General features: G+C 38.6%; 1 protein-coding gene across 1 annotated transcript in view; it reads left to right on the top strand.

Moving 5' to 3' along the window:
- DNAH3 (dynein axonemal heavy chain 3) overlaps positions 1-24,863 on the top strand; it is a 70,335-nt gene that overhangs the window by 10,513 nt on the left and 34,959 nt on the right. The window contains exons 7-27 of the mRNA XM_075105118.1: positions 416-611; positions 1,577-1,702; positions 2,390-2,585; positions 5,462-5,641; positions 6,037-6,173; positions 6,332-6,437; positions 7,020-7,198; positions 8,223-8,407; positions 9,710-9,833; positions 10,387-10,540; positions 12,211-12,355; positions 12,632-12,843; positions 13,169-13,260; positions 13,673-13,787; positions 14,374-14,490; positions 15,800-15,979; positions 17,197-17,333; positions 18,025-18,226; positions 19,414-19,506; positions 19,814-19,924; positions 21,782-21,896. Coding sequence (XP_074961219.1) covers positions 416-611; positions 1,577-1,702; positions 2,390-2,585; positions 5,462-5,641; positions 6,037-6,173; positions 6,332-6,437; positions 7,020-7,198; positions 8,223-8,407; positions 9,710-9,833; positions 10,387-10,540; positions 12,211-12,355; positions 12,632-12,843; positions 13,169-13,260; positions 13,673-13,787; positions 14,374-14,490; positions 15,800-15,979; positions 17,197-17,333; positions 18,025-18,226; positions 19,414-19,506; positions 19,814-19,924; positions 21,782-21,896 — 3,102 coding nt within the window. The remainder of the gene's footprint in view (positions 1-415; positions 612-1,576; positions 1,703-2,389; positions 2,586-5,461; positions 5,642-6,036; positions 6,174-6,331; positions 6,438-7,019; positions 7,199-8,222; positions 8,408-9,709; positions 9,834-10,386; positions 10,541-12,210; positions 12,356-12,631; positions 12,844-13,168; positions 13,261-13,672; positions 13,788-14,373; positions 14,491-15,799; positions 15,980-17,196; positions 17,334-18,024; positions 18,227-19,413; positions 19,507-19,813; positions 19,925-21,781; positions 21,897-24,863) is intronic.

The following is a 24,863-nucleotide window of genomic DNA, read 5'->3' on the forward strand; positions in this document are numbered from 1 at the left end:
TTCCTAGACGCAACAGATGGTTCATAACGTTCCTGTGTTTCACGAACATTTAAGAAGCCTTCTAAAAATCATCCTTGAAAGGGAGATATTTCCACCCCTGGTTTATGGATGAGGAAGCAGAAACTAAATATGCTTCAGCTAGAAAGATAAAATGGAAAACTGTTTCCCCTGCCTCTCATTTTTAGAACCAGGACCAATTCTTGTTTTCTTTTTCTGAAATAATTTTATAGTAAAATTGGTAATTTTATTATTGTGCTATGTTTTATCCTAAAAACATGCAAGTAACTATATGGCAGCATGTAAGTTTTAAATGTGCAGAATTCTATGAATTCCTGAACTATGGAGGATACAGTGTTTGACATGTAGGTTTTGACCATACATGCCACCTCACCATGATATGTATGATTTTTTCTAGTTGATTACATCTTGATGGACCCAGCTGAGAGAGAGAGACTGTTTATTGGGAGCACCCCACGCGCTTTTCCCCAGAAAGTTGTCCGTGCACCAGTCCCATGGCACAGCTCATATGAAGAAGTGAAAAGCTGGAATGAAAAGAATCTTTTCATAGTGAATCCGTTGATGCCCACTTTGCAAAAGCTCTGGCTTTCTCAGTAAGATACCTTGTTCATAGGATCTTAATTAAATTGAGTACGTTTTTATTTTATGGCTTGGTTAGAAAGTGCATCTGCTGACTTCTCTACATACGCTATGGAGATCCTCGGGGAGCCAGTAGAGAGAAAGTGGCAAAAACTGTTCTGTTTTCTAAAGAATTTTTTTTTTCTGAGCCTGTAAGAATTTCCACATAAAATTATTGTTTCCTGCAAGCTCTGAATGCAAGCATGAACATGTATTACATGTCCACAGTGAAGAATGGATAACTTTGTGCTATGAGAAGATCATCCCCTTTGTTAAAAGACATTATCCCTGAATTAAGATTCAATGTTCAAGTAAATAGTGGTTTGGAATTCTCATCTTGACTCCTGAAATTAACAAAATTAACTCTTTAAAATTGAGTCTCTTTCAAATGTCTGTAGTGGGAAGTTATTCTGGGGACTTTTGAAATTTGAAATGTCTTCTTATGAAGTTAAATATGGAAGGTAGTAATCCTGAGAAATGTTTATGCGTTTATGTAACACTGACAGGAATTCAAGCTCTTGAATAATACAGACTATAATATATGCCATGATGATGAAGTTTTACTGTTTTCCCCACAGGGTAGCTGGGGTAGGTACTTATTTCTATTAATATGGAATAGAAGCAGTAGGTGTCATTCTGTGTGTTCTTTAATGCCTGAATGCACTAATGGATCTAGGAAAAGGACAAGAAATTATTCCAACCATATTAGCAGAAAATTAAGACAATTTTAAATATAAAAAGTACAGAATGAAATTTGTGAAGCCTTTAATGTTTGCCAATAGCAAAGGAAACCCATTAAAAGTGCACTTGTTGGACAGCTTAGGAATTATATTATTAGTGTTGATAAATACATGAGACCTTCCAGACTACATTTCATGTTTGTGTGTGTTTTTTTTAACAGAATTCCATTAAATATCTTCTGTGTGTTTTAATTCCATAGGTATAGTCATCTAAGGTTTGTTCGCACTGAAGAAATGCGTTCTAGAAATCTGCCACTGTTGCCTGCTGAATTTGAGGAGGTCATTCGAAGACACTGTGTGGAAGCTCACAATATTCTTCAGAATGAGTCAGTGCCAACTGTAGTAACTGTAGATAAATAGAGTATCTTAGGGTCTGATTTACATGAAGCTCCCTCTTTAAAACAGGTCTTAGGCTGAGATGACAGTAGTCCCAACCACAAGGCTGCCAAAACAAAGGGGAAAATAGTGGGGAGAGATAAACATCTGGATGCTGAAAGCGCTATTGAAATTGCAAGAGTGCTTGCACAAGAGCAAACGGGAATAAACTGACTATGAATAAGTGTAGACTGGAAATCAGAAGGTTTCTAACCGTGAGAGGAGTGGAGTCTAAATCTGTAAAAATGGTGAAAGAAAACATAACTTTTTAAATTATGGAAATTGATCAATTTAAGAAGGAGATTTTAGGAGGTAATAACCCATTATATTAGGTGACTGCATTCTGCCACCTGAGATCCCTTTTAGACTAAGTTTCCCATTTAATGCTAACAATTTAATATTGTCACTAGTATTTTATCTATTAATTTAAACTAATAGTAGGGGCCAATTATAAAAAGAATCTTCAGCTTAAAAACTCAGGTTTCTTCTAAGTCCTTGTAGGTACAGTTTTGTTTGACATCTAGTTAACAGTTCTTTGAATTTTGCTCATTCTTTGGGTAACTTCTGAGCTTAGATTTCATTGCAAGGAGCAAAGCCAGGCTAATAAGGTTTTAAAAACTTTGCCTCCATGTTTTTAGGTGGATCCCAACTTGTGCATCCATTTTCTGTGATCAAAAAAGGAAATGGCTTCATTTTGCTCCTGAAAATGACTGTGATTCCTCTCAGCAAGTTGAAAGCTATTTTCGTTCAGTGGCAACTCTAATGTCATTACAGTTACGTGAGATGGTTGTTAACTCCTTAGAAGATCTTCTTGCATTTTTTACAATCCACAAGGTATATGCTGTGAAGCACGTCTATAGTTTTCAGTGTTACATAGTCATAAAATGTAATGCTTTTTGAAGGCTAAAATATCACAGATAGCTCCTATCTCTGTAAAAAATGGCTGGATCCTTCAGTTGTGCATACTCAGAGGAATTTTCTTTGCATCATCAAGAACTGCTCACATGAATAATCATTTTGCAGGTCTAGGGTTACAGATAGCTGTTTATAGTTTTCAATTCTGTCTTGAATGAGTGTGAGGTTTGGTTGGTTGGTTTTAATTTTTAGTTTTATTTTTCTTGGCCTTAACCAGGCAAAACACTTAAATGTGTTTTTTCTGAAAGCAGGTGAATAATCCCCTTTGAAGTCAGAAGTGTGCGTAGTCATGCATATAATCCTTTGCAGGGGTAATTTATGTATGACATGTCCCTGTCTATATTAAATGAGTGCCCTGTATGGTTTCACTTAATGCACATAATAATAATTAACATTACATCACGAGAGTTTTTACCACTGTTTTGGCTGTGATAAAGTTGCCTCTTAGTGGAAATTAATCCTTTAAATATCATAGAATCATAGAATCGTTAAGGTTGGAAAAGACCCTTAAGATCATCGAGTCCAACTGCTAACCCATCACTGCCAAGTCCACCACTAAACCATATCCTGAAGCACCACATCTACCCTTCTTTTAAATACCTCCAGGGATGGAGACTCAACCACCTCCCTGGGCAGCCTGTTCCAATGTTTGACATCCCTTTCGGTGAAGAAGTTTTTCCTAATGTCCAACCTAAACTTCCCCTGGCGCAGCTTGAGGCCATTTCCTCCTGTCCTATCGCTTGATACTAGGGAGAAGAGATTGACCCCCGCCTTGCTACAACCTCCTTTCAGGTAGTTGTAGAGAGCAATAAGGTCTCCCCTCAGCCTCCTCTTCTCCAGATTAAACAACCCCAGTTTCTTCAGCCGCTCATCAGACTTGTTCTCTAGACCTTTCACCAACTTCGTTGCCCTTCCCTGGACACGCTGCAGCACCTCAATGTCCTTCTTGTAGCGAGTGGCCCAAAACTCAACACAGTATTTGAGGCGCAGCCTCACGAGTGCCGAGTACAGGGGCACGATCGCTGCACTGCACCTGTTGGCCACACTATTGCTGATACAAGCCCGGATGCCATTGGCCATCTTGGCCGCGTGAGCACACTGCTGGCTCATGTTCAGCTGGCTGTCAACCAACGCCCCCAGGTCCTTCTCCACCAGGCAGCTCTCCAGCCACTCCTCCCCAAGCCTGTAGCATTGCATGGGGTTTTTGTGACCAAAGTGCAGGACCCGGCACTTGGCCTTGTTAAACCTCATACAGCTGGCCTCGGCCCAAGGATCCAGCCTGACCAGGTCCCTCTGCAGAGCCTTCCTGCCCTCCAGCAGATCGACACTTCCACCCAGCTTGACGTCATCTGCAAACTTACTGAGGGCGCACTCAATCCCCTCATCCAGATCATCGATGAAGATATTAAACAGGACTGGCCCCAACACTGAGCCCTGGGGAACACCACTCGTGACTGGCCGCCAACTGGATTTGACTCCATTCACTACTACTCTCTGGGCTTGGCCATCCAGCCAGTTTTTAACCCAGTGCGCTTGTCCAAGCTGTGAGCAGCCAGCTTCTCCAGGAGAATGCTGTGGGAGACAGTATCAAAGGTCTTACTAAAGTCCAAGTAGACAATGTCCACAGCCTTCCCCTCATCCATTAAGTGTGTTACCTTATCATAGAAGGAGACCAGGTTAGTGAGGCAGGACCTCCCTTTCATAAACCCGTGCTGGCTGAGCCCGATCCCCTGGTTGTCCCGCATGTGCTGCGTAATGGCATTCAAGATGATCTGCTGCATGACCTTTCCCGGCACCGAGGTCAGGCTGACAGGCCTGTAGTTCCCCGGATCCTCCTTCTGACCCTTCTTGTGGAGGGGTGTCACATTCGCTAGTTTCCAGTCATCTGGGACCTCCCCGGTTGACCATGACTGCTGATAAATGATGGACAGTGGCTTGGCGAGCTCCTCTGCCAGCTCCCTCAGTATCCTCAAGTGGACCCAGTCTGGTCCCATGGAGCTGTGAACATCCAAGTGAAGGAGCAGGTCGGTGACTGTGACCTCTTCAACAACTGGGACTTCATTCTGGATACAATGTCAGATATCAGATCACCCAGGTTCTACCATGATAAGACAAAATGAAACATACTTAAACAGAATAAATGTGGTAGATTAAATATCGTGTTGCAGCCAGAGGATCACAATACAATATGCTGTCAAACTTACGCTAAGCCTTGCATCTGAGTGATGATGGTGTTGCTGGTTTTTTTTTAGGTTTGTTTTGTCTTGTTAGTTGGTTTGGGTTTGGTTTTTTTGTTTGTTTGTTTTTCTCTGTGTGTGTGTTCTGTTTGTTTGGATTTTTTTAATCATTATAGCATCTACATTAGGTCTGTAGTCATAGATTAGGACTCCATTACTGTAAAGGCAATTTGGGGGTAGGGCAGTTCTTACTAACAATACAAGGCAATTAAAAAAACCAGGATCTTGTATTTGATTCTAGATTTTCTGATAGGCATTGTGGATATATATTTTTTAGAGCTTTTGTTCTGTACATTGTTAGTGCTTCTGTTACTTAAGGGAAAATCAAGGCAATTAGGCTTAAATCCAGTTTCCTAATTCCAACTTTTATAGATTCATTCAGGAGTTGGCACCTTAAAATCTTGTATGTTGGGCATTGGTGTGTTGAATAAAAATCAGGGACAAAGATCCCATTGGTGCTGTGTAGTTAAGAGATTTGAGGGAGTTTGAATCTTTTGAAAATTATTATAGTCATAGCTGATTTCTTTGGCATATACAATTTTCATTCTTTTCCCTAAGGATGGAAGTGATTTTTCAGAACCATATCAAGAAATGCAGTTCTTTGTACCTCAGATACTAACAGTCAAACTCAGTGTGGAAGAACCCAAGATTGTCTTTGAGCCACCTTTGAAAGAATGTTGGGATTTAATCAGCCGTTGCTTCAGGGAGATCCTGCAAAGTGCTGAGGAACTTCCAAAGGTACTGGATAAGTTATAGCTGCATACAGAATAAAAGATGAATAAAAACTGTCTGTGATATAAGAAGTTATGAATGAGGCAGAAAACTGACAAATAGAAGATAAAGATGAGGGTCGTGTATCATGAACTGTGTGAAGTTTTGTGATTATAGAAGATAGCATAGGAATTGTTCTTTTGCAGACTCAAGTTACATTAAAGCCCTGGTTTGATTTCTGTATAGTTTTTGCAAGCAAACTATATGTGCAACCAAGTGTAATTATGATTCAGAGCCTTTTCACATTGCAGTGTTTTTACCAAGTAATACATTTTTTTTGAAGTGGTGGGTAAATGGGTCATAGAATACCTTATTTCTTTTACTGTATGTGTTATTACAGTATTTGCAATGATTCCCTTTAGGTTGAAAGAGTTCTTTTTCCAGAATTAAAAAGAGATGATCTCACTCTCAGTGCAGTCAAACCAGATGAATCATTGTTTTCAGAGTATGTGAATGAACTTCAAAAGATCTTTGAGAACAACATATTTGGTCCACAGAAGTAAGTTTTGGCTGTTAACTCTGTTGCACCTGCAAACACTCAGATTCATAACACTGTCCCTGTGACTCAAACAAACAGTTTGAGTTGATTTGTTTCTTATTATAGATAATCTTCACATTGGAATCTTATGTTTGTTTTTGTGACCTTTTGTGTTTAAGGTATTTAAACATGTACAGGAAATACAGCAATCTTTTGAACAACAATGCACAGCAAGATGTCACAGATTTCTTGAAGGAACATCATTCTTTAGAAGCTTTAACAGAGGTAATATGTAACTGACAACTGGTACATGTTCATACAGCAGCTAACATGTCACACTTGACTTCCTAATATATTGCCTAAAGAACTCCCATTCAAATCACTTGTTTCACCCTTGGGAATATGAGGGAAGCCATCTCAATTTACATAGCCCCTTACTGTAGGGCTGCTGTGCAAATGTAGAAGGAGGTTTCTTTATGGCCTTCTTCTGTGGGTTTTGTTGGGTCTTAGCAGAAGTGCTGTGGAAGGCTGCCTGGAGTATTTGGTGAATCCGCATCTTGCTGGTTTTCTGACTGTCTTGTCCTTAGTAAGCCATCTACTGTTCTCTCTGCATTCCTGAGTTACCTCTGGATAAATACTTCTGTAGGCAACTTGCAGTGTTCCTTAATATGGCATGTTACTGTGCAAAGCTTTCAGCCCTGTAATCTGTGGATGGGAGCTGAGCTCTGGAAAGATTAAAAAATAGTTGGTCCTTCTTCTATTTGGAATATTTTATCCATTTGCTGGATGGGAACTAATTAGTTGTTGTTTAGCATTTTTCATCTGTAGACTTTAAGGAAAAATAACAGATTTCTTTTCCATTTGTAGAAGATTGACAGCTTAACGAAACTGAAAAGAGAGATTGCTTCCATGCATGTCACTGTCCCTCTGGCCATGTTCTGTCTGGATGCTGTACAACTGAATGAGGAACTCTGCAATCGGACCCAAAATCTTAAAGATAGATTGATTGAATTTGAAGTGATGGAAAACAGAGAATTAAATAAAAGGTACATATTGTTAGTATGCATGTTCTTGCTGGCTGCATGGACTGATGCTGTATAAATGTGGATGAGATAACTTTATTCATCTGCTGGGTTTTCCAGTGCCGACCAGACGTGTGCAATGACACCGAAGAGAGTATTTGAAGTTAACAGGAACAAAAATACTTGTAAATAAATATATAACTTAGGCTGTATAGGGTGCACATAGAGATTAGACTGGAAATAATGGCATTATTCTTTCCTCCTTTAATGTCCTTCTAAGATTTGGATTGAGGTTAATGCTTCCCCTGCTGGTGTCCAGGTTCAACCCGCTTATCTAAAAAGCATCTTCAGGTAGAGATGAACCACAGCCTAAAGGGGCCTCTCTGCCTCCACTTACTGTGGAGGGGTTCTAGACAAGAGTTTATGCTGCACACCTAACATTCTGAAGGCTTGAGTTGGTTTAAATGAAGCTATTGTTAGTGTATGGTTGCTGTTTGCATGCCTGTTGTCTGTATAGCTATTTGCAATACTGAACTGGAATTGTGAACAACAAAATGTATTGCCAGGAAGAAGGAAAATAACAGAAATTTTTCCTTTCTGTTTCCACTTACAATATAAAATAAATTTGATTGATTTTCTCTTTATAACTTTGTTTCATGCCATGGTCTTGATTTTATTTTTGTGGGGTGATTAAGTGAGATCTTGCTTACTGCATTCAAACTTTTCTTTCTGCAGCACATTGGGTGTTGAAAAGGAAATTTAAACCTATAGGAAGGAAACTGGTAATATGCTGTTAATTGTAATTTGGAACGATTTTAGCAATCATTCTATTATATATCAATTCTTGTAAACATAGTAGGACAATAGAACTGATTGTACAGAGTAAAATGGCATCCTTAAATGCCTGTCTGCTGTGTGTATTCAATCTGAATACTTAATTTATGACGAAGTTTAATATTCTACTTTAAAAGATAAAATTCATTAACAAGATCTTGCATCTCTCTTCATTTATGATCACAGTGATACGTCTGTTTTCTTTTTGTTGTAGAATTTGCAATGAATATAACTTAATTGCAAAGAGAATAGGTGAGGTGCCTCTGAACACTGAAGACCTAGTGGAATTTGATGCATACTTAAAGAAATCCAGTGAAGTTACTGTTTTTAAACTGAGACAGGAGGTCACTGAAGCAGCACGCAGACTGGAATTCCTCATGGATCATGCTGATCTTTCTTGTATGTCTCAATTACAGAATATGAAAGTCTCCATATGAAAATGTTTCTATACAGATACTGGGCTCTGCATGGGTAAATGTTGCACCTTCTAGAATGCTAATGAAAAGCTTCAGAGGCGATAGAAAGGGCATAAGAAGTATTTAGTAGAGGCCAAAAATGTACCAGTGCAGGAAGGAATGGTTAGTAAAATGGAATACAGCACAGACTGCTTTTTTTCTGAGTTTTGGAGACTGTCTTAGGCATTATCAGGTTAGTGTCATGTAATCTGGCCAAATGGTGTTTCACCCCTATGTTATTCAAAAAGTCTTCAGTGAAAAATAATCTAAAAAGCAATGTCTCAAAGGTTCTATGACAGCTTTTGGAAGCGTGAGAACTTGCATCTCTGCAGTTCAGTATTAGATCTGTGGAGGATTTTCTTGCTTTTCTGTTCTTAATTAATAAAAAGGCTGTTTTCAAGATGGAAGAAACATCTGTAGAAGTTGCTTTTAGTTTGCACTTCTATTCAAAGCAAAAATGTGCCATTTACAGATGCTGTATGTTATTTGCTGTACATAAAAATGAAGAGCATTTATATGAACACATACACATTTTAGTGGCAGGATGATCCTTTCTCCTTAAGCAGAATATGCTCTCACCTCAGACAATGATAGAAATAACTAGGATATGCCATGTTTATTAGAATTTCTTTCTGATAAAAATTAGGATGCCTATGGAAGGCAACACATTTTTCTGTTACATTTTGGACTGGAGCATTTGCATGCACAGTATTTCCTAATCACATATTCTTTGGAGCTGTGTTTATAAGCATGTGTCCTGCAGCTAGTTATAATGAGCTAGTTCAGTGCACTGAACAAATAGACGAATATGAAGATGGAGATGTCTGCTCATTGTAGTTCTTATGCTCTAACTTTAGTGAATAATTCAACATTTACACGTTGTGGACTAAAAATTATTTAAACTTTACTTTTATCCACCTTATGTAGGTGTATTATTTATATTTAGTTAGGAGTGGTCTGTCTCTGTGTGTAGTTGAACAGCTATTCTGGAATAGCTGTTCTTACTAATTTTCTCTGCCTAGCTAAGGTCTTATTCAGAGAACTTCACATTCTTAACTTGATTTTAGAGTTTTGCTATCAGTCTAACTTGTTTTAGGGAACAGTTCTCTGCAGTGAAGGTAATTCAACCAGCAACTTGAAATATGTGTCATCTTAGACTGATTATTACTTACTCTTCACAACAGCCATTCTATTAGATTATTGGTTAAAAGGTATTTTCTTAAAGATGTCTATATATTTTTTTCAGATGATGACATAAAACTGAATAGCACAGTTTTTCATTGGCCTGATCAGATTGAGATAATCTTTGAAAACAGTAGAGATCAGTTGTGTAACAGAAGGAATCATGCAGAGATGGTTTTGCTTGAAAGGTATGGTGTTAAGACATTTACTTTTAATGGGTAATTTTAAAGAAAATCTAATTTTCAGTAAAAGGGAGATAATGTAAAAGAATTAAAACTTGGAAGGGAGCTGCAAAAGTAAGGAAGAAACCTCTTTTACAGCATTATGGAGATTTCAGAAAAATACCGTTGATGGGGGTGGATTAGAATATTCCTGTGCTTAAACAGGTCTGAAAGGAGGAATGAAGGATGTTGCTAGAATATTCATTATTTTCTCTGTTATATGGCTTAATACAGCATTACACATAATTTTCTTACACTGTTTTCACTCTTTCTTTATTTCTTCCAGGTAGTAAAGGTAGCAAATGTAAGTGATCTAAATCAATTGGGAGGTTTGAAAACAAACCTTGAATTCTAATCCTGTGAACTGCATAGTATTGATATAACTGATTAATGGGTTTTCACTGGCATCTGTATTTCCTTTACACTAGTATTGAGATCAGATTTCATTTGACAGTGCCTGTTATAATTAATAATATAATTGAAACAGAACATCATATTACCTTAGCTATCTTTACCTCAGGTGTTCTCAGTTTGAGGAAACTCTTGAAGGTTATAATAGAGAAGTAGAAAGCTACAAAAAGCGGGATGTCATGACCATCGAAGAAATGAAGAACAACGCTGAGAAATTCAAGGAGTTAAATAAGAATCTAGATAATGCACTAAGAGAGTTTGAGGTTAGTATTTATTACTCAAGTATGGAGTGGGTTGCAACATGCTGAATGAGTAAAAGTTTGGTTCCTGTCCCTGTGTTTTTTTCAGGGTTGTGGCCATATATTGTCAAGATGGCTTTAAAATTTCCAAATTCACAAACGTGGCAAATATCTTCTTCTCCCTGTATGCTGAATTGTCCCTATTGCTAGGTTAGAGAGTATATTTTTGGGGGAAAAAAGTTTAGGGAGTTTTAAAAATTGAAATACTGAATTTCAGTGTTTCCAAGCAGTCAGTAGTAGCAGGATGCTATTCATGGGAAACAGAATTCTTCTGGCAGAGTTGGCAAGAGCAGAATGTTAAGGAGGTAGCATTTCCCCTGAGCTATGGTTTGTGCTGCTGGAGTTGTTTTCAGTCCCTCTGCTTGTCCTCTAAGTAAAACCAAGTGTTTTCAACTGTTTGTATCATTTCCAGAAGTTACCTATAGGCATTCAATATGTGTTATATCACAGAAGGGGAAGTTTCAGATGCTAGAAGGAGACTGAAGACCAAGATTCCTCGATTCCATTCAGGGCTTTCCATCCAGTGTACTATGTGGTTCTAGATTGAATAGTTTCTCTCAGCTGTGCCTTTGCTGGGAAATAAGAATGGTTACTTTTGAGGGATCTCACAGGCATTGTGAAGCTTAATTAATCTTCTAAATCACAGCGAGACAATGAGGTTTCTGCATATATGGAGCCTTAAGGAACAAGATTTTAATTAAGTCCCACTCAAAAGAGAAAATTGAACCAATTAAATGAGTTTAGGCTTTAGATAAATTGCTAGTCCTACATATCAACACTCTTAATCTAATTTAAAGGTATCTAATATATCTAATTAGTGTGAGTTAACAGCACTGATATGTCATTATAGGTAGATCAGAAAAAAGTAATTAACTTCAAGTTTCTTAATACATGATCACAATGAGGAGTGCATCCACACAATTTAAATGACATGGCAATCAGCTTAGTGAATATGTGAAGGTAAAAATTGGAATGTGGATCTTTAAGTTTCTCTGTCTGCATCTCACATTGAATGATTAAAAGTTTTATGAAAGGTCTGTGTAAAAGCACAGACTTGGGACTCAATCTGAATTCAGTGTCTGCATTTCAGACAGCATTTCTCTGTGCCTCACCCCCCTACCTGTAAAATGAAGAAGGCAATACTTTTGTTTTAATCTAAATCTTTGCACATTGATTTATACTGTAAGGTCTTTTGAACAAATTTAATCTCTTACCATGAATAAGCACAGCAATTAATAACTGTTTTGGTTGGAGCTCCCAGATGCTTCTGTCTTAGAAAAAAATCACAAGTAAAAAAATTCTTATAAGCCTATGTGACTGAGGAGCTTACATTCAGTTTTCAAAGTAGGGTGAGCCTTGGTTTCACTGAATGCCATGGTGGATTATCTATTTCTAAAATAGATACAGGTTTTAAAAATTATTTGAGTAGTAAAATATGCCAACAAATAAGTAGGGGAATTTTAAAAAACACAGTTACCTTATTTACCCAAAATACGCAGGCCTAAATCTACAAACCTGTCTGGCTTTGTGACATGTAAAAAAAATTGTATTCAATATTAGCTATTCAAAAGTTTAAACAACGGTAGGAATTTTTGATGGGAATAAGATTGGTTTTTTTCCCCTTTCCTTTAAAGGCTATTAATAAAGAAGAGGAGTTACTTGAGCGGGAGAAGAGTCAGTTTCCTCTACTACAAACTATAATTGCAAACAAACAACCCTTTGAGCAACTTTGGGTAACAGCATATAATTTCCATACCAAATCTGAGGAATGGATGAATGGTGAGGCTTTGGTGTTCATTTGATGGCACGTGTCTTTTTCGGTTAGTTAAGTAGAAGCTGAAAGGGTTGATTAGTTGTGAGAAAATAATTTTGAATAAATATATGCTGCTAAGCAGTGTGAAATACAGTTGTTGCCTTGGATTTTGCATTAAGGTTTTGTAACACAATTGATTTCCAGTTAAAGGGGAATGATTATAAATACCTGTAAATAAACCATCCTGGCAATCTCCTTGTACTGATGTGCCTGCTGTGCTTTTTTCATACTGTTGTATTCAGGATCTCTCCAGAAGTTGAATGCTGATGAAATTACTGAAGAAACTGGAAATATGTGGAGGACTATGTACAAGCTCAGTAAGAGTTTCCCAGATTTGGCTGGGCCTAGACGGTTAGCAGAAACTATGAAATATAAACTTGATAAATTTAAACAGCATCTTCCTGTCTTGTCAGTTGTCTGTAATCATGGAATGAAGGAGAGGCACTGGGAGCAGGTACTTTAAACTTTGCTTTAACTGTGGGAGTATTCTACCACAGAAACTGACTGTTCAATATGCTACTACATATATTCCATACTGTGAAATATAGTAATAGTTCTGTATTTCACAATAAGAAGATCCTTTATCCTGCCACATGATAGATCCAGCTTTGAAATTTGTAATGGTACAGGCAAGAACTTTTTTGAATTAATAATTTTTGGCAGAAAAGCAAATTGGGGGATTGCATTAATGTGTCTTTAGCATTTATTTCTTGCTGTTTGAGAAGCCTGTTACAAACGTGTATCTTGATAATAGATCTTATTTCTTACTTTATTTTCAGATTAATGAAATTGTAGGATGTGAGATCAGACCTGGTGAAACTACTACTCTTAAAAACATATTGGAATTTGGACTCTCAAAATACATTGATCAGTAAGAACCTTACTCTATTCTCTTCTTTTTAGACAATCACTGTATTTCATATGTCAGATACCAAATATTAGTTTGTTTGGGGTTTTTTGTGTGCTGTTAGACCCTGCTGTAAAATCAGCTGTATTTTGTCAAGCTATGGATGGAACTGTCAGTTGTTCCTGTAGCAAAAAGGCACCAAAAACCAGTCATATTCCGAAACCACTTAATTTGCACATTCAGTATTTTCTGTCTGTATTTATCTCCAAATTAATATCTGTAATGTGGTGAGCCTGAAATTTCAAAAATATTGCCTGAAATAAAAATCCATATGAAAGGTAGTCTTATATGCAACTCTACCTACAGCTGTTTTTTTTTTTTAACTCTTCAGCTACATTGCAAAAACATTTCAAAGATATGTTTCATTTCAATTTAGGCTGGAACCTATTGGAGCAGCTGCAAGTAAGGAGTATTCCTTAGAGAAATCAATAGATAAAATGAAATTAGAGTGGGACAACATGCATTTCAGTCTGGTGAAATACAGGGATACTGTGAGTAAACATGAAATCAATACATGTATAGTTGAAAAGTTATTACTTGGATTCTGAATACCAGCTGAGAAATATTAGAGGGAAGTTACTGCTGATTCATTGTGGCATGATGGAAAGTCGTATCATCCCCCAGAGCCTGGGCAAATGTTTCCATTACTATATATCCTTATATTTGGACCTTAGTATCTCGATGACTTTTGATCTCAATATATTCATCCTAACAAATCTGTAAGCATGAGAGCTTCTGCAGTGTGGTATGGAAAGCTGGACAGTACTGCAATTTTAACTTGTCCAGATAAACAAGAAATCACATGCAGTCCAAAACGTTGAGTCAGAAGTCACTAGCATCCCTGGCTAGCTTCTCATTCACAAACTAATCTATCTCTTGACCTGTGAAGCAGAGGTGTACAGTTGAGATACCATTTCATATCTTCAAACATGTTGCAGGCTTTCTCAATGCCTTGCTACTTTCTTACTTCTGGCCATCATAGAGAAGGGGGAAACAGGAAGCTGAATGAGGATGAGGTTGAGAAGCGGTGAATAAAGTAACTGCTATTTGCCTTATCAAAATATGATGTATTTACAGAACACCAGCATCCTGTCAGCAATTGATGACATCCAGCTTTTGCTGGATGATCACATTGTTAAGACTCAGACAATGTGTGGCTCTCCCTTCATCAAACCAATAGAAGCTGAATGCCGGGTAAGGAAAAGCTGGTTTGACTGGGCTTGTGTGTCTCATAATATGCTTTCCCTAAGTGCTTTAAGGTGTTTTGGCATGATAGGTTTATATAGTTCTTAATTGTTTCTAAGAGCACACATTCATTTCACATTTTTCTTCAAACACACATTTTTCTTCAAGAGTTTTGAATTAATGGTTTCTGGACAAAGGTATGCAAAGCTTGCTTTACAGCTAAAGAAATTGTAATTGCATTGCTAATCTAGTCATTATAAGCATGGGGTTTTAGCTGAATGTCTTGAATGGGTTAGTTGGTTTAAACAAATCTTGCTGCATTGTGTAAAAAGACATAGGTTGGTCAGTTGTGAGAGAGAATTTGTTTGTAATCCTCTGGTATTGGCATGATCCATAAGGGTTTCAAAGTGTTTTTTATTAGCTGTCCTACTATTTTGTAAAGATGTGATCTTTGATAAAGATTATGAATTTCTAATAGGAAGAATATTCAGAAAGCAGAGCCTTCTTTCCTATCAGTATTTAACATGACTTTTTCTGGCCTAATAGTGATGATTTGTAAGCAATGCTAAGACCTAAATTCTGTCCTTTCCTGTGGACTTTTGCCAAATCGTAGGTAAAGCTGAGTTCTGCTTTCTGGTAGAGCTGGTGAAATGAAAGGGGACAATTAATATAGAGTTATCTTAACAGTCTCCATGTACCTCCTGCAGAGTAATGAACAATACAGGCTGGCTGTATTTTCTCCCAGCAATACATTTCCTTGCATATCACTTACACTATAGACTGTCAAAGTCACAAAAGCAAGGCAATCTGAAATTCATTATTCAAAAAGGATCTCTCTCTGGTTTTAAAACTAACCTGTACTGCTAGAGTTGCATGAAATAGCTTTTTTGGGGGAGCCAGAGATTGAACCCACTGTATATATGGCCTATGAAGTGACATTTACTCTGTCTGCTGAATACCTTGTTAAGCTTTTGTCCTTTCATTGATGATAAAATAGAGAGTACACAAGTAGAATTAAAAGAAGAGATTCTGGATTGGCATGCTAGTCATCTCTGCACTTCTTGGGCATAACTTGCTATAAAAAGTGCTAGTGAAAAATACGTCTGTTGTTTATAAGAAATACTCAGATGTTTATTAGTGTTTGTTTTGTTTAAAAATAAAGTTTCTCCTTCTTCTAAAATTGTTCAATTGTGGTTTTGGGTTTTTTTCTTCTTTTTTTTTTTTTTTTTTGAAGCCAAGCAACTTGTGTTCTTTGATTCCTCAGTGTAGATTAATTCTTGATATAATTTTGCTTAAATATTACATGTTTTCATTACAGGCTTGGGAAGATAAGCTGTGTTTAATGCAAGATATTCTAGATAGCTGGTTAAAATGTCAGGCAACATGGTTGTATTTGGAACCAATTTTTAGTTCAGAAGACATTATAGCTCAAATGCCGGAAGAGGGCAGAAAGTTTGGGGTTGTGGATACATACTGGAAGGACATTATGGCACAAGTGGTAAGTGCTTGCATTTAATAAATGCTGTGTTTTTATGCACACCTGCTAACATGGTTATTACTATCATGAAGATATACTAGCTTTTCTGGTGTTAGGTATTTGTATTTAAGTCACAAAAAGGTATAATACAGAGTGGAAAATCCTTTACTAAAGCCCACCAAAATCTAGGCTTGTAGTAAAAGTGGTAGATTATGTCATTATTGCTTTGAGATTTCTGTAAAGGCTGGATATGGCAGGATGAATTAGAGCTCGTAACATTTTAATTCTAAATTTTCTGGCTTTTGTATGGTTAAATGATCAGAATTAGGTAGAAAGATGAATGATTCATATTTTCAGGATCAGCTTCAGGGTTCACTGACAGTCTGTAGATTTTGGATTAGGCTTTTAAGGCTTACACGTTATTAGAGCAACTAATTGGCTTTTTTTTTTTTGCATGTGGTTGTTCTCTAATATCTGGTGTCATGGCTATTCAAAACTTTAGTGAGTACATACTGAGATGGTAGTGTGTCAGGATAAGATAATAGGGACAGTAAGTGCAATTGGGTCTCCCGTTCCCTATAACTAAGAAATTGGGTAAGAGGCCAGATACTTAGCGGTAGTGTGAGCTGAGGTATTTGTGAAAAACTTTGGGAGTGTGTGACTGTGTGATAAAAATGTTGAAACAATCAGTGTAACAAAATAGAAGTTGAGACTTGGCTAACAGCTCAGACTTTGTGAATGGTGAAGCCTGTTCTGAAAGAGGTGTATCTTTTCAAGTTAAGAAGGATGTTATCAGAAAGACAAAATGGGACCTACATGGCAAGAACAGAGAACAATTGTCATATGCTGTGGCTCTCACACACTTATTTGTGAAATGGAATAAAATGTAGCAAGCCCAGACGCAAGAGCAAGTGCCAAAGGTGTTGGGTTGATGGGTGGACTTGATGATCTTAAAGGTCTTTTCCAACCTTAATGATTCTATGATTCTATGATAAGATTTTAATTCCTGTGAATATTTCCTTGTTGCATTATTGTCTGTAGAGTTCAAATTGGTAAAACTGACAGTCTGAAAAAGCAGAACTACTGAATAATACATATTTAATAACATGAAGGCACACTACAGAAAAAAATATCTAGCTTTTTAGCCTCCTGCAACATATGTGGTTGATTTTAACAATTTTAATGTACAAACATATTGCAACTTTTAGCATTTTCTACTTGTATTTGTTTTTATAAAGGTGAAAGATACAAAGGTACTTGTAGCAACTGAACAACCCATGATGTTAGACAGACTTCAGGAAGCAAATACTCTCTTAGAAGACATTCAAAAAGGGTTGAATACTTACTTGGAGAAGAAAAGATTATTTTTCCCAAGGTAAATTAATTAAACAGGCCTAAGTTAGAGGCAAAAAGCCTTAAGCTCTTTCAAACCATTTCTACTGAACTGAAAAGTCTCGTTTTACAAATACATGCAGGACAGTCCCATGCAATGAAAAATGAGAACTTTTTCTTTTTTTCCAGACACCATTCATTTTCCTCAGCTCCAGTTAAATTCGCAATGCCAAGGACAGGCAGAAGTGGGGAGGCAAAACCTGTTTAGCTCTGTGTAAACTTACAGTTAGAAACACGTTATCATTTACAGTGGATTTTTGAAGGAGCTTGCTACCTTCCCATGGCAATTTTGTCTCTGCCCCACCCTCTTTAGTTGTGCAGACATGTGTGATACACAGGAGTTAGAGAATCCTGTTCCTCATAATCATATATGTTTTTACGAGGTCTTTGCTGGCTGCAAAGATATGTCTTGTCTTTCCTGTGTCAGTCTGAGAACGCTTCTTTCTTCCCCTGCATAAAAGGATGGTCATATTGAAATTCTGAAAAAAACAGGTGTTATGAGTTTTATAATGTTAAAAATTTCTTAAGGGATTTGAGATAATAATTTCCCCTCTGTTACACTAGTGTCCTAAGCAACAATAAAACCAATTCAATTTGTCTTCCATATAGTAAATTATTAATGATGGTTTTCGTGCTTGGAAATTGTATGTTGATTAACTGTATTTTTCTAACAGATTCTTTTTCCTGTCTAATGATGAGCTGCTTGAAATACTGTCTGAAACAAAGGATCCCCTTCGAGTACAACCACATTTAAAGAAGTGTTTTGAAGGAATCGCTAAACTGGAGTTCACAGAAGATCTGGAGATCATAGGCATGATCAGTTCAGAGAAAGAAATTGTTCCTTTCATAGATAAAATCTATCCAGTGAATGCAAAAGTAATTTTTTTTACTATACGATATTAAATTCATACTTTGCCTAAAGTATATGTTTTTTGGGGAAATGAGGTTTAAAACATTTAGGACCAGATCATGAAAGGTGTTTAGGAAGTCAGAGTGCAGACTGGTACTCTAGAATAAAAAATATTTCCTGCAAAAAGGAGTAAAACATACAACTTTGGGTAAATTTCTCTAGGCACTTTTGTGCAGGTTTATGCACCTACTACTTTTAAGATATAGATACATAGATAAATATACACACACACCCCCCTATATATGTGCATATATAAAATGTATATATATAAAATGTATATATACATACATATTTATCTAAAGACTCAAGCTGTCTATATACATATGTATTAACATTGCACAGCATGGCTGAAACAGAGAGGAATGAGGGGAAAAAACGCATGACTGGCAGTGAAGAGTCAGCATTAGTTTAAAAGGGGGCTGATTAGAAATAGTAGCATCTAGGTGAGTAAAGAAACAGTCTGCGTTCTTTGCACACAAGGTCCTACAAGGGCAAGAGTACTGTTTGAATACACTACTAATGCCTCCCATTGGTATATGCAAGGAGTAACTCGCACTGTTTTTGCAGTTGCTAAAACTAGTAGTGATTCACAATAAAATTTGAACTTTAAGGTAAGATACACTGTGAATATAAGGTAATTACAATGTCATTTAAATTAAAATTGGGTCAGCACAATTCAACTGTTATAGTCTTCAAGTTTATAACTTTTGAAAAGTATCTCAGTTCCAGCTTTTTCTGCTATTCTGAATGCAAAGGTATGGAGCTGAATTGCTGTGTGGTAACCAAAAAGATGAAAGGTGAGGCATGTTGAGAGTTACAGATACTCTTTTTCCCTTAATCCTCCAGAAACAAAACATGCCCTGACCATGCAAGCTGAGATCTGCATTTTTCATTTGTGCTTATATGAAACACATGCAGCTGTTTCTTCAGCTGGATTGTCTTCAGAGTTAGCTTGATTTACCTGCCTTCAGGCAGTATTAAACTGAAGTAGTGGCTGTTGGAATTTGGGAAATTTCAACCTTTTTTTCTCCTGTGTACCACATCTAAATCAGAGGAAAGCATATTTAAGCCTAACACATTTCAAAGAATTTGAATTCAAAGAAATATAATCAGGAAATGTGTATTGACTCTTAACTGTTTTTCTTGTTTGAAGGGCATGGTAGAAAAATGGCTTTTGCAAGTAGAGGAAATGATGCTGGCTAGTGTAAGACAAGTTCTTCAAGATGGCATAAGAGGATATATCAAGGTAATTATTCCTGAATTACAGTATAAAATAGATTTCATAAGCAACTGTACATTAACAGGTTGCTCAAATTCTTAACCAGGGAAACATGTTTGAAGCTAAGTGGAACCCAGCTCTCTGTGTTCAGTAGTACTAGTTTGCACTTTTAACTTTGAATTTCTTGAAGAAAAAGTATTAAAGCTTTCCATGCTGATTCTCATTTATTTACAGCATGAGACAAAAGAAATTTGGGGAAAGTAACTGTTATCAGTGCCATAATCTAATGTGTTTATATGACTTTTTGTGTCTGGAATGGATCTTTTTGTTTAAGGTTCCTCGAAAAACATGGGTACTTCAGTGGCCTGGACAGGTGGTTATTTGCGTTTCATCCATTTACTGGACAGAAGAAGTGTCTGAGGCTATAAGGAAGGGAACTTTACTAGTAAGATTTTCTTCTACCTTTCTATTAATTAATCAGAGTTTAGTGCTTATTAATAAAAAGCTCCTTCTGGCAAAGAAGATAGTCAACAACATGTTACAGTTTACTCATGCAGTGTGCTGTATTTTCTATTTACTTTTTTCCTGTGTCTTAGTAGGAGCTTGTTCTTATTTACTTTGTTGCATATCAGAAGTCCCACTGAAGGGAACTGTATTACTTTTTTTCACAAGTGATACTGGTGCAAATAAAAGTACCAAACAAGAAGTGATAGACTGTTATTAAACACTATATGTTTTTATTTCTAACTCCTGTCTTTACATGTGAAGGCCCGGGGAAACCTGCAGGCAGAAATCTCTCCTTACAGAATGACACAGTTATTTGACTGGTTATTGCTAGATTCTCCTGGTGCTAAAGGTGCAGCAGCCAAGTTTGTTGTTTCATAGAAGAGACTTTCCATATGTGTTTGTATGTCTTCTGTCATCACAGTGGTTTTAGGTATCACCTCGTTGAGGCTAAGCAAATGCATGTGCAAGTAATGGAAATAATTTCTGATTAATTCAGTGATGTTTTGTCTGATCCTAATTGAGCTAGATGGATGAGGATTTATTTGGGGATTAATTCTGTCAACAGAGTGTTTGGGCTGCTTTTTAAATGTGGAAATAGTAAAGTTTTAATAGCTTTACACCAAATACTAAATTTTAATGTTAGTTCTTTGTTTCTGTATCCTTACTGAATACCTTAGGTTTAATTTGCCTGTGTTGTTTAGTACCAGTTGAAGATCTTATTCCACATATCCAGTCAGAACTGAAAATATTTATTGCTTTCAAAGAAACAATCCCTAGGTTAAGAAAAATGAGAAGGAATAACAGAACAGTGAATCACAGAATATAAGGGACCTCTGGACATCGTGTAGTCCAATCCCTGTTTAAAGCAGGGCCAACCAAACCAGGTTGTTAATGGACTTGCTCCAGTACGTCCATGCCTGTCTTCTGAGGGGGAGCGGAAAACTGACACAGCACTCCAGATGTGGTGTCAGCAGTGCTGACTAGAGAAGGATCACCTCCGTTGACCTGCTGGTAATGTTCTTCCTAATGCAGCCAAGGATGTTGTTGCTCCTCTTTGCCTTAAAGGCACACTGATGGCTTATGTTTGGCTTGGTGTCCACCAGCATCCAGGTCCTCTTCTGCAGAGCTGCTTTCTAGCTCATTGGCCACCAGTGTGCACTGGCACATGGGGTTATTTCTTCCCAGACACAGGGAAGAACTTTGTTGAACTTCATGAGATTCCTGTCTGCCTGTTTCTCCAGTCTGTTGAAGTCCCTCCGAATGGCAGCACACCCATCTGGTCTATCAACCACTCCTCCCAGTTTTGTGTCATCTGCAGACTTGCTGAGGGTGCACTCTGTCCTGTTGTTTAGGTCATCAATGAAAAGTTCATTAATCTTTCATTTCATTAAACTTTCTCTTTTAATAATGAGAAAATTATTTTAAATGTTTATAGTAAGGTTAGGAGAATCTTAGGTTTCTATTAATTTTATTAATTTGCAATTTACCACTAATTTGCGAAGAAATCCAATCCAAATTTACCCAACAGAGAGAATCTGCTCGTCTCCTATCATAGAATTTTGTCATTTCTATTAGGAAGGAAGATAAGACTTCTGCTTCCACTATTTTCAGGCCATAAAGCTTTTTAAAGTGTTCATAGTAAAACAAAATGCCAGTATATGAATGTTTGTGCAGTGCCAGGACTTCCATTGTTATGTTTTGTTGGAAGACCTTTCTCCAGTGACCACAGCCATGGGAGCTTAAGAACTGCTAGCTACAGCATTATGTTAATGCCTGTGTTCTGCTTCTGTGACAGGATTTCTTGGAGAAGAGCAATCGACAAATTGGGGACATTGTTGAGTTAGTGAGAGGGAAGCTGTCCAGTGGGGCCCGGCTGACACTTGGAGCTCTAACTGTCATTGATGTGCATGGTAAATCATAGAATCATTAAGGTTGGAAAAGACCTCTAGGATCATCAAGTCCAACCCAACACCACCAGGCCCACTAAACCGTGCCACATCTACGTGTCTTTTAAATATCTCCAGGATGGCGACTCCACCACCACCCTGGGCAGCCTGTGCCAAGGCCTGACCACTCTTTCAGTGAAGACATTTTTCCTAATATGCAATCTAAACCTCCCCTGACACAGTTTGAAGCCATTTCCTCTCGTTCTATCGCTAGTAACTAGGGAGAAGAGTCCAACATCCACCTCACCACTACCTCCTTTCAGGTAGTTGTAGAGAGCGATCAGGCCTCCCCTCAGCCTCCTCTTCTCCAGGTTAAACAATCCCAGTTCCCTCAGTCTCTCCTCATCAGACTTGTTCTCCAGACCTTTCACCAGCTCTGTTGCCCTTCTTTGGACGTACTCCAGCTTGTCAATGTCTTGTACTGAGGGGCCCAAAACTCAACACAGTATTGTATTGGACTTTTTGTGACCAAAGTGCAGGACCCGGTACTTGGCCTTGTTAAACCTCATACAGCTGGCCTCGGCCCAAGGATCCAGCCTGACCAGGTCCCTCTGCAGAGCCTTCCTGCCCTCCAGCAGATCGACACTTCCACCCAGCCTGGTGTCATCTGCAAACTTACTGAGGGCGCACTCAATCCCCTCATCCAGATCATCGATGAAGATATTAAACAGGACTGGCCCCAACACTGAGCCCTGGGGAACCCCGCTTGTGACCAGCCGCCAACTGGGTTTAGCTCTGTTCACCACAACTCTCTGGGCTCGGCTATCCAAGCCATGAGCTGCCAGCTTCTGTAGGAGGATGCTGTGGGAGGCGGTATCAAAGGCTTTGCTGAAGTCCACGTAGACAACATCCACAGCCTTTCCCTCATCTGCCAGGCAGGTCACCCTCTCATAGAAGGAGATCAGGTTGATCAGGCAGGACCTGCCTTTCATAAACCCATGCTGGCTGGGCCTGATCCCCTGGTTTTCCTGCACTTGCCTGGTGAGCTCATTCAGGATGTATCGCTCCATAACCTTCCCTGGTACTGAGGTCAGGCTGAGGGGCCTGTAGTTCCCCAGACCCTCCTTTTGTCCCTTCTTGTAGATGGACATCACATCGGCAAGCCTCCTGTCATCTGGGGCCTCCCCTGTTAACCAGGACTGCTGATAAATGATGGAGAGTGGCTTGGAGAGCTCTCTGCACCTCCCTCATTACTCTTGGGTGAATCCCATCTGGCCCCATAGACTTGTGAGTGTTCAGGTGGAGCAGCAGTTTGTAAACTGCTTCCTCGTGGATTATGGGGGGTTTATTCTGTGATCCATCCGTGCCTTCCAGCTCTAGGGGCTGAATACTCTGGGGATAACTGGTCTGACTGTTAACGACTGAGGCAAATAAGGCATTTAGTACCTCAGCCTTTTCCTCATTCTCAGTGGCAATATTCCCCACCACGTCCAATAGAGGATGGAGATTCTCTTTGATTCTCTTTTTGTTGTTAATATATTTGTAAAAACATTTTTTGTTATCCCTTACAGCAGTGGCCAGGTTGAGTTCTAGCTGGGCTTTTGCTTGCCTAATTTTCTCTCTGCAAGACCTAACGAGGTCTCTGTACTCTTCTTGTGTTACCTGCCCATTCTTCCAAAAGTGGTAGACTCTCTGTTTTTTCCTGAGTGTCAGCAGAAGCTCCCTGTTCAGCCAGGCGAGTCGTCTTCCCCGCCAGTTTGTCTTGTGGCACTTGATGACAGCCTGCTCTTGCACCTGGAAGACTTCCTTCCTGAAGAAAGTCCAGCCTTCCTGGACTCCTTTGCCCTTCAGGACTTTCTCCCAAGGGACTCTCCCAACCAGTGCCCTGAACAGGCCAAATTCTGCCTTCCAGAAGTCCATGGTAGCAGTTCTGCTGACCCCCTTTCTTACTTCACCAAGGATTAAGAATTCAATCATATCATGGCCCCTAAGCCCAAGACAGCCTCTGGCCACCACATCTCCCACCAGTCCTTCTCTGGTGCGTGAGGAAGTGGAAGCACACACTCCAGGAACCTCCTAGACTGTTTCTTCTCTGCTGTGTTATATTTCCAGCAGACATCTGGTAAATTGAAGTCCCCCACTAGAACAAGGGCAACCGATTGTGATACTTCTTCCAGCTTCATCCTGGTTGGGTGGTCTTTAACAGATGCCCAGCAGGATATCGGCCTTGGCCTTCCCCCTCATACTTACCCATAAGCACTCAACCTTATCATCAAAGTTGCTAAGCTCTATGCAATCGAAGCACTCCCTAACATACAGGGCTGCCCCACCACCTCTCCTTCCTTGCCTATCCCTTCTGAAGAGCTTATAGCCATCCATTGCAGCACTGCAGTCATAAGAGTCATCCCTCCATGTCTCTGTGATGGCAATTAAGGCATAGCTATACCGCTGCACAATGGCTTCCAGCTCCTACTGTTTGTTGCCCATGCTGTGTGCATTGGCATAGATACACTTGAGCTGGGCTATTGGTTTCACACCCAGCTCTGGCGTGCCACCCCTAGGCTCCTCCCTGGTGGGCCTAGCTACATCCCCCTCCCCCTTCAAGCCTAGTTTAAAGCATGCCGTTGCTGGTAGTCTTGTTACATCTGGGGCAGTGCTGCTAACGTTAGTTGGGTGAACTATTTGAAAGAGGCAGCTAAAATGCTTTCTCTAACTTTAAACAACCTTTACAGAATTATTGCACAGTGTCTTTGGGCAAGTGGAGATTTCTCAGTCTGGCACAACTGTCTCCTCTACTTAAAACAGGCACTGGGATCTAGATAAAATTAAGCTGATGCCCCATGCAAAACAGGTGCAGATTCCTTACGAACCTGAAAAACAGCCTATTGCTCTAAATGTTTATTTACTCTTACCTAGCTGTAAGTAAACGTTAGTTTACTTATACATTATTTTAAGTAAACTAACATAGTAGAAGTGTTCAGATTTTAAAAA

The sequence above is a fragment of the Phalacrocorax aristotelis genome, chromosome 10, assembly GCF_949628215.1.
Source record: "Phalacrocorax aristotelis chromosome 10, bGulAri2.1, whole genome shotgun sequence".
Classification (NCBI taxonomy): Eukaryota; Metazoa; Chordata; class Aves; order Suliformes; family Phalacrocoracidae; genus Phalacrocorax; species Phalacrocorax aristotelis.